Source organism: Furipterus horrens, unplaced genomic scaffold (genome assembly GCF_987537825.1).
Source record: "Furipterus horrens unplaced genomic scaffold, mFurHor1.1.pri manual_scaffold_17, whole genome shotgun sequence".
NCBI lineage: Eukaryota > Metazoa > Chordata > Mammalia > Chiroptera > Furipteridae > Furipterus > Furipterus horrens.
The window spans coordinates 74,089,723-74,100,031 of record NW_028327187.1 but is presented as its reverse complement, the minus strand read 5'-3'; the positions used below and the strand labels follow the sequence as shown (position 1 = coordinate 74,100,031).

The 10,309-nt window shown below is 44.5% G+C and overlaps 1 protein-coding gene and 1 pseudogene across 1 annotated transcript; one reads left to right on the top strand and one right to left on the bottom strand.

Annotated features, from left to right (window-relative positions):
* Nucleotides 1–1,037: 1,037 nt before the first annotated feature.
* On the bottom strand, nucleotides 1,038–2,944 carry PWWP4 (PWWP domain containing 4). Its single transcript, XM_090265227.1, is given in 3 exon segments — nucleotides 1,038–1,881; nucleotides 1,883–2,464; nucleotides 2,466–2,944. Coding segments are annotated over 3 exon segments (1,905 nt in total).
* Nucleotides 2,945–6,110: 3,166 nt separating this feature from the next.
* Nucleotides 6,111–7,579, top strand: LOC149991215 (elongation factor 1-alpha 1 pseudogene; annotated as a pseudogene).
* Nucleotides 7,580–10,309: the final 2,730 nt, after the last annotated feature.

Sequence of the window (10,309 nt, the reverse complement as noted above, 5' to 3'; positions counted from 1 at the left end):
TAGCACGGGAAACTCAGGAATTATCTTGGGAAGGAATTCAATCATTTATATGAATGTATCACAAAAAGAATGAGCAGCCCATGTGATATTTCTGTAAAATACGTCTCAGATTTTAAAAACAATTTTTGCTTAATACCTGTTACCAGGTCTCTTTCGTGTAACGCCAGAGTGTGTATCTTATATGAAAATACAAACTACATACAGTCAAAAGCGATTTTATGAAACTGCCTGGATAGTCATACATCTGAGCCGTCGTCGGCCGTCGTCAGCAGCCGTCCGTCTCGAGAGACGATGGTGTAGCTTCTTAAGAGTCTATCTGCACCGCCGAGAATGGCTGTGCAGTCCGACTCGGGAGTGACATCGTATCTGTCTCCTCCCGTGTTGAATCGACATCTTGCGATGACGCTGAAGCTACAGAGCCTGGGCAGGGTGATATGGAGGGTCTGCTGTTGCCCATGCAGCAGACCCCCCCTCTCTTCGCAGCTGAAGGGTCCAAGGGAAAGACGGAGTCAATACAGCTTGGCTTCAGGTGCGCCGCAGGAGTTGCCGGTGTTGACTACAACGTCAAACCGCCTTAGGGACTCCGGCTCCGGATTTTCTGTCGGGGTTTACTCCCTTAGCCTTTCCCCTGAAGAGGTATGCCGCAAGGCAGCGGAGGTTTTTTGGAGTCAGAGTTTTCCTTCTCTGATGTACCCTGACTGGAAGATCGAACCAGCGACACTTAGCTCGCAGGCCGACGCTCAATCCACTGAGCTAAACCAGCCAGGGCCATACATCTGAGCAAGCAGAGGTAAATACAACTGTTGGCGATATTTTAACAAATTAATTTGTGATGAGTTTGGGAACAAGAAATGATGATGACCGTGCCACTCACAAACGCCAGACAGATCCAAAACGAACTCAGCATATTCTTGAATTTCCAGAATTCTTTATGTGTGATAGAGAATGGCGGGATCGCACATTTCATGCAGTCAGAGTTTCTTACTAATGATACAAATGAGAAATTTCTCTGCTAAGGTATGGGTGCAGGAGGAGAGTTATTTAGCCTTGCTCCTGATTGCCAGTCTCTTTCTTATTTTCTTTAAGATATTTTTATCAAATAGTTCTTTTTCCCGGTAATGCACAGATGGCCCTTGCAGATACTTTTCTCCTGCCTTCTTGTAATCTAACCCATCAAGTGCAGCAATTGAACAAATCATGGCTTCTGGCAGAAGGACTTCCAGAACAAAGCTCACGTTGTTGTCCCTTGTCAGAGTCAGCACGTTCTTGTCTATTTGCTTGTAGATCTCTTGTAAATGCCTTACCATGACATCCAACTGGTCTTCATCCTCCAGGTATGTCTCCATGCAGATCATATACCTGCTTGAATTCAGAAATGATGCCAGCCACCTGGACTGTTTCCTGCCTTTGACGATGTCCAGAAGATGGGAGTCAGCCCCCTCTCCTTTCATGATGAAGTCCACGAGCTTCTGGTTGTCTCGGTCCTGAGTGGCCTTCATCCAGTTAAGGAGAATTTTCCTGCAGGGCCTCTTCCCACCTGGGGAGCGCTCCTCCTCAGAATCTTGCAGGTTGGTGTAATTCACCTTTGGGAAATCAATTTTCAAATGCCCCTCTTGGATGGCTCTCCTAACTGGGCAGCTGATGTCAGCAGCATAGTAGTCCAGGAAAGAACCCACAAAAGACCCACGATTGAGCCCTTGTCTGTAGTGGGAAATCAGGGAGAAGCACCAGTTCACACCCTGCTCATACACTTTCTTGGCTCTCTTCATTAGTTTCTCATTCTTTTCACAATCCAGATGCTTTAATCTCTGAAGAGGCACTTGAATGCCGCTCTGTTCAGGGCACATGTTTGTATCAATCAAAAGCACCCCTGCAATTTTTTGTGTGGCTGACACTCTTCACTGCTACCGGCCAAAATGGGTGACTTTGAAATTCAAACGAGGCCATCATTCCTCTTTCAATAGGATGTGGCTCCCGTGGAAAAGCCTTGCTTATCAATTGTCCCACATCCTTGGCAACATCTTCTTCATAAACGGTGGTGGGGTTAACAGCCTTTGAGTTAAGAAAAGGTTGAGATTCCTGCCAACCTTTCTTAAACTCTGGTGCCCACTGCTTCCTTGGTTTGCTTGCCAAACAGAGTGAATACTGCAGCCTTGGGTTAGGGGCACTGGAAGATGCTGCCACACCTTCGGAGTCTGGCTTCCAGGCACCCTCTCCAGGGTCCTCAATGTCCCTGGAGAAAGCAAAGCACTCAGAGGAAACAGCCAAAGTCTTCGGGCAGATGCTGCACGGTGCCTCTCTTTCCAGAGCCTTGGGCACAGTGCTAATGGAACTGGGTGGCAGAGATGGGAGGACGCCTCCCTTTTTAGCACCTCCAGCATTCTTCTTGATTGTGCAATGTCAGGACATAGCTTTTGAGGTGTTTGTCTTTTCATTGCCCTCTTTCTCGTGGTCATCTTCAGAGGGCATACTCACCCTCTGAATGTACCAACACTGATTTGGGGGTTTTCCTTTTGCTAAGACATCTCAGTGAGTTCCCTTTGGGCTTCTGATACGTTTTATGATATTGCTTTTGTGGGTCCTTTTGAGACATTGTAATGGTCTCTGGATAATCAGATGCTCTTAATGGGCCCAAGTTTGCTCTCTTTTTCAGAATCTCCAGTGCCAATGTAAGAGCTCTCTTGTACACCACTCCCTCTCCTGGGGGGATGCTGGCCTTTGGCTGGGCCACTATCGAAGAGGAAATGGATTCAACTTGAGACTTATTTAGGATCTTTACTTCTCTGTGTTTCACTTTAATTTTTTTTTTACCTACTGAGAGTATTTCAACTGGTAGACAACATGACTTTTTTCTCTTATTTTTTGTTGAGCTTCCAGATCTGAACAAAATCTTTGCTGGCTAAAAGTGGCCTTTCCAATTGCATAAGACATAGTTGGAGTCCATTATGATTGGTCTTGGGTATTGAAAGGTAATTAACAGAAGTCTAGGGGTCCAGCAGTCATACCCACAGTCACAGCAGGTTTGCCCTCAGGCAATGTGCTTCACCACATCTTTTTGCCTAGGACTTGAGAGGGTTTATTGCTTGTGTGGCCTGTACTTCTCCACCCGAATCTTCCAGAAATGCTGGAACTTGTGTTTTGATTGACTATACTGGAGAATACTGAAATATGGAAAAGGAAAAGAAGAAGAGTACCAGAAAGAGTTCCCTTTGTGTAATAGACAGAAGTGGGGGGTGGCAGAATACAAGGCAACCTTTTGGGAAAAATATGAAAGATACCAGAAGAATTTTACAACCCTCTGAACCCAACTTTGTGTCCTATTGTCACTAGTGCATAATAAAGATCATTTGTGTGTGGAGGTGGGTGTCATATCCGGGATCTCATTTGTGCTGTTGGACATCCTGGGCCTTTTGTGCTCCCCAGGGCTTATCCTGGGGGAATGCTTCAGTGTCTCTTTTCTGGTATGCTACCACTGTCCTGTGCACCCAAGGAAGCCAAAGATGACATCCAACCTACAGACATTGGGTGTCAGCACAATATCATGTTCAAGAGTGTGAGCTTAGAATCCAGAGGTTCATGAAGCTCTTGTGGTTGTTAGAGGTATTACGCTTCATAAGGACTGCTGCAGGCATGCGCCATTGGCTGGTACGTGTGTGCGCCTCTTCATTTCTCCATGGTGTTTTAAATGGATCCCTACCCCCACCCTCAAGCACCAAATCAGTGTGAAGTAGTGACTATAGAGTGAGGAGGAAAAATAAAACATCCGCCAAATGTCAACATGAAATAAATGATTGCAGAAGAAATGTGTAGTAAAATGGGAAAGTCTTACCAAATGCCAGGTGGACTGTGGTAAGCATGGTTTTGTGAGCAGGACCTGTTGAACTGTAAACTCCAACTGCTTGTCGAACAGACCAAAGCCCTTCTCTGGGCTTCTGAAGTGCACTGCTCTTCCAGGGATAAAATGGTACCAAATGGCAATACCCAGGACCTATACACCTCTATATTAATCTAGAAAATCCAAAAGAGATAGGAAATTAAGCCAGTTAAATGGGGAATGAAAGAAGAGGGTGTACTTCCAGCCAACATGGAGGTGTAGGTACACATGCTTAGCCTCCCTCTACAACCATAAGAAGGAATATAACTACCTCAAAACAAAAAACAACCAGAACTACCAGAAAATAGAACAGCATGGAAGTCCAACAAAAAAAATATATACAGAAGTAATACTCATCCAGACAGGTAAGAGGGGCAGAACTGGGGTGGAGAGCAGGTGGTGTGGAGGCGGTGGCAGAGGCAGCAGTGGCGGCGACAGCAAGGCAGTGGCTGTGGCCAGCTAGTGGAAAGTGTAGTCACACATTATGAAAGTCTGGAGGGTCACCTGGGGAATAATCCCAGCTCCAGACCAGACCACACAGCTTATGGTTCCACACAAAATCAATGGTGAAGGGAGGGAAAATGGGCTTCAAATCAACGATTTGGAACATAAGAAAGAAAGAAACAGTCAACCACTGTAGAATGAAGAAACATGAATAGAAAAAAATGAGGAGAGGCTTAGGAACCTCTGGGGCAACTTTAAGCATATCAACATATGAATCATAGGGGTGCCAGAAGAAGAGGAAGAGCAAGAAATTAAACACTTATTGAAAAAATAAGGAAGGAAAATGTCCCTAACTTGGTGAAGGAAATAGACAGACAAGTCCAGGAAGCACACAGTCTCCCAAACAAGTTGGTCCCACAGACCACACAGAGATGTAACAAGGTGGGGGAGGCACCCCCAAAGTCCCCACAGCCCATGGTTGGGGGTGTGTGGGGGAACTATTTTTAAGGTACTTTGCATGAGTATGGCAAGCTGATAGCTAGATAATAACTGTGTTACTGCCTGGATAAGGGGAAGATAATAAGGCTTAAGATACTTTTCATAACAATGATTTATGGTGCTTAAGGTCAGCATTTAAAACTAGGGGGAGCCATGAGAAAAGGGGCCCTGCTGTTTGAAAGGATGTAGAAGGGTTCCTCTGTCTGCCATGGGGTCTGGTGTGAAAGAAGGGGCCATGCTGTTTTGGATTAAGAGCTGGAGTAAGAAGGAGCATGGGAGAGAAGCATGAAAGAAGTGCCGCATGATGGAGGAGCAGGTTGTAGGAGCCATGTGAGAAGAAGTACCTATGCAGTTTGCAGTCAGGAATCAGCCATGCGGCCTGAAGTAGTAAGAAAGCAGGCATGCTGCTGCTTTGATCGTGCCTGCTCTAGCTTTGATTGTGCCTGCTCTAGCTCACTCCAAAGCCGCCAAGGACGCTGCCTTATAGACCCAGACTCTATCTGGACTCTTGAAACTTGGGACCTATAGAAAGGACACCCTCTTAGGACTTGTGCCTTTTCTGGACTTCACCATGATTCCGTGTAACATGGTACATGCTTTTCTGGACTATTATATGGAGGCTGAGGACAATGCACCCAGATCCTGAATGAGAGAGCTGACAGATAAGGGATGGGGAATTATTGGGCTTGGTTTTGGTTTGTAGCCTTTTGGGGAACAAGGGAAGTGCTGGGTATTGTGGGAGAACAGGGATCTGAGCTGAAGTGCTCCCAGCCCTCCCAAGGTTGGAATATTATAAATAAGGACCTTTTTTTCTCAACACTAATTGTTGGGTCATACACCAAGGTGCCACATGAACAAGCCCCGCTTTGCTCAGTAACAAAGACACATCATAATTAAAATGCTAAAGGTTAAAGATAAAGAGAGAGTCTTAAAAGCAGCAAAAGGAGAGTCACTTACAAACAAGTTCCATAAGAGTATCCACTGATTTCTCAAAAGACACTTTGTAGGCAAGGCAGGACTGGCAAGAAGTATTCAAGGAGATGAAAAGCAAGGACCTACAACCAAGATTGCTCTATCCAACAAAACTATCCTTTAGAATGGAAGGGAAGATAAAGTGCTTCCCAGACAAGGTGAAGCTAAAGGAGTTCATCATCACCAAGGCATTATTATATGAAATGTTAAAGGGACTTACTTAAGAAAAAGAAGATCAAAACTATGAACATTAAAATGACAACAAACTCACAACTATCAACATCTGAATCTAAAAATCAAAAATAAACTAAGCACCTTTTTTTTCGCAACGGGTTTGCCGCCAGAACACAGGTGTCGCGAAAACCACCACTACTAAATCAAAGCCAAAATGGGAAAGGAAAAGACTCACATCAACATTGTGGTCATTGGACACGTAGATTCCGGCAAGTCTACCACTACTGGCCATCTGATCTACAAATGTGGTGGGATCGACAAAAGAACCATTGAAAAATTTGAGATGGGCAAGGGCTCCTTCAAGTATGCCTGGGTCTTGGATAAACTTAAAGCTGAACGTGAGCGTGGTATCACCATTGATATCTCCCTGTGGAAATTTGAGACCAGCAAGTATTATGTGACCATCATCGATGCCCCAGGACACAGAGACTTTATCAAAAACATGATTACAGGCACATCTCAGGCTGACTGTGCTGTCCTGATTGTTGCTGCTGGTGTTGGTGAATTTGAAGCAGGTATCTCCAAGAATGGGCAGACCCATGAGCATGCCCTTCTGGCTTACACACTGGGTGTGAAACAGCTAATTGTTGGTGTTAACAAAATGGATTCCACTGAGCCACCCTACAGCCAGAAGAGATACGAGGAAATTGTTAAAGAAGTCAGCACCTACATTAAGAAAATTGGCTACAACCCTGACACAGTAGCATTCGTGCCAATTTCTGGTTGGAATGGCGACAACATGCTGGAGCCAAGTGCTAACATGCCTTGGTTTAAGGGATGGAAAGTCACCCGTAAAGATGGCAACGCCAGTGGAACCACACTGCTTGAAGCTCTGGATTGCATCCTGCCACCAACTTGTCCAACTGACAAGCCTCTGCGTCTGCCCCTCCAGGATGTCTATAAAATTGGTGGTATTGGTACTGTCCCTGTGGGTCGAGTGGAGACTGGTGTTCTCAAACCCGGCATGGTGGTCACTTTTGTTCCAGTCAATGTTACAACTGAAGTAAAGTCTGTTGAAATGCACCATGAAGCTTTGAGTGAAGCTCTTCCTGGGGACAATGTGGGCTTCAATGTCAAGAACGTGTCTGTCAAAGATGTTCGTCGTGGCAATGTGGCTGGTGATAGCAAAAATGACCCACCAATGGAAGCAGCTGGCTTCACAGCTCAGGTGATTATCCTGAACCATCCAGGCCAAATCAGTGCTGGATATGCTCCTGTTCTGGATTGTCACACGGCCCATATTGCTTGCAAATTTGCTGAGCTGAAGGAGAAGATTGATCGTCGTTCTGGGAAAAAGCTGGAAGATGGCCCAAAGTTTTTGAAATCTGGTGATGCTGCCATCGTTGATATGGTTCCTGGCAAGCCCATGTGTGTTGAGAGCTTCTCTGACTATCCTCCTCTGGGCCGCTTTGCTGTTCGTGACATGAGACAGACAGTTGCTGTGGGTGTCATCAAAGCAGTGGACAAGAAGGCAGCTGGAGCTGGCAAAGTCACTAAGTCTGCCCAGAAAGCTCAGAAGGCTAAATGAATATTATCCCCAACACCTGCCACCCCAGTCTTAATCAGTGGTGGAAGAACGGTCTCAGAACTGTTTGTCTCAATTGGCCATTTAAGTTTAATAGTAAAGGACTGGTTAATGATGACAATGCATCGTAAAACCTTCAGAAGGAAAGGAGAATTTTGTGGACCATTTGGTTTTTTGTGTGTGTGTGGCAGTTAAGTTATTAGTTTTTAAAATCAGTACTTTTTAATGGAAACAACTTGACCAAAATCTGTCACAGAATTTTTGAGACCCATTAAAACAAAGTTTAATGAGAAAAAATAAATAAATAAACTAAGCAAACAACTAGTGCAGGAATACAAACATAGAAATGGAGACCATATGGAGGGTTATCAGTGGGGTGGAGGAAGGGGGAGAATGGGGGAAAAGATACAGGGATCAAGAAGCATAACTGCTAGGTACAAAGTACACAGGGGGACATTAAGTATAGCAGAGGAAATGGAGAAGCCAGAAAACTTATATGCATGACTAATGGATATAAACTAAGTGGGGGATTGCTAGAGGGAGGGCAGGTACTGAGCAGAAGGGGACAAACGAGAAAAATAATTGGGACAATTGTACTAGCATAATCAATAAAATATACTTAAAAAAATAAAGTAACCCCAAATTCTCAGAGGGCTTGGACATGAAGATGCTTTCAATGTTTTAGTTTACAATCACATCAAACATGCCCAAAGAGAGAGAATACACAGAAGAAAACAACAGGGGACACAATAAATAGCAACTCCATAACCTCTCGCATCATAGTTAATTTCAGGTCATCAGGAAATAAAGTTCTCAAATGGACTAGCTTTGATATTTCAGGTCCTGGTATAACTTTTTTTCTATTCCATCTGCTCTTTACTTGAACAAACAGAAAAGTTGATGATATAGAGCTTTCGTATCCCCAATCAACAGCCATTTTTTTTGGAAGAATTATTTGGAAGCTCTATTCTTTCACTCCTTTCCCCAGTGAAGGCTATAATCACTTCTGAAGAAAAAAGAAAAGAAACCAGTGCTCTGAAGGTGGTGTCTCCAAGTGAGGGTAGTCTTCTTGGGAGAGCCCCCAGCACCACCCCCAGAGGCAGAAATTCTTTCATCCTCACCCCAACTCCCCCTCCATACAATTACTACCTGTTCCGTGGAGCTTCTTTGAAACTAGGTTTTGTGATTTTTACCTGTCCCCCAAACTTGTATTTACATAAAAGCATGACTTGGCAGTTCCCTTTGTTATAACAGAGGAACACTTTATCAATGCTCCGTTATGAAGAAATCACATTCTTGCCTATTTTTGCACCTCTCCATTGTCAGATGAATTCAGCATAAACTTTCACACATAGCTTTTTTAAAGCTTCTCATGCAGTCATAGTGCAGATATTGTCATAAGAAATTTAAATATGAACAAGCAGAAGAAATAGTTAAGAGTCTGGAGCCAAATTAAATTTCCATGGACTAAGCTGCATTGTTTGAATAAGTTAACCATTGTTTTACATACTCTTTTAATTGAAATTTTATTTTGAGATGAATAAAGATCCACAGTTGTCTGTAAAAAATAATAACTTCCTGCCAAGGTGGAGGCCTAGGCTGACACGCTCCATCTTCCTCCACAACAAAGAAGGAATACAACTACCACAAAAGCAGAAATAGCCAGAAGTTTCAGAAAAGAAAAGCTACATGGAAGCCCAATGTATGAAGTTATAAAGAAGTGGTGTTCGTCCGGGTGGGTAGGAGGGGCGAAGACGGCACCGAGAGGTCAAGTTGTGCTGTTGGTGGCAGCTGCAGTGATGGTGGCAAAACAGCGGTAAGCACAGACACCCGTATTTAAGGGGAGGCGAGAAGCACCTGGGCAGCACCCCCGGCTGCAGACCAAACCTGTCAGCTTGTGATTCCAACACCAGGGAAGGCAGACCCCCATTGCCTCAGACGGTGAGGGCCGGAGGACATGGGGATGGAGGAGGTGGCTCCTGGTCTCTCAGCGGAGAGTGAATGGCAGGAATCCATCTTGGACCCCCACCCCCACACAAAGCGCCACAGTGTGGTGAGAAGGGTCATCCGGTAGTGATGAGTGCACAGGGCTCCACCCTCTATAGCGTAGGAGGTGTGACAGCCCAGCCCAGAAAGCAAAGCTAAACACAAAATTGTCAGGATGACACAGATCGCGAAAGAGATCCTGGTGATGCAACTGACCAGACAGCAAATATCTAATGTAATGAAGCAGCAGATAGGAAATCTTTCTGAGGCACAGTTCAGAGCTTTGGTTATAAGAATGCTTACAAACCCAACAGCAGATCTTAAACAAGACAGGGAAGGAATGAAGGCCAGTCCTGCTGAAATGAATGAAAACACTTACAAAACTAGTGGTAAGGGAAAGAAAACCAGGGACCAAATCAACAAATTGGAACATAGGGAAGGAACAAACAGTCAACCAGTGCAGAAAGAGGAAACGAAAAGTGAGGAAAATGAGGAGAGGCTCAGAAACCTATGGGACAGCTATAAGCAGGCCAACATCCGAATCATAGGGTTGCCAGAAGGTGAAGAAGAAGAACTAGAAATAGAAAAATTATGTGAAAAATAATGAAGCAGAACTTCCCTAAGTTGGGGAAGGAAATAGACTTACAGGTCCAGGAAACACAGAGAGTTCCAGAAAAAACTGTACCCAGGGAGAACCACAGCAAGACACATTATAATCAAAATGTCAAAGATTAAGGATAAAGAGAGAATCTTAAAAGCAACAAGAGAGAAGAGAA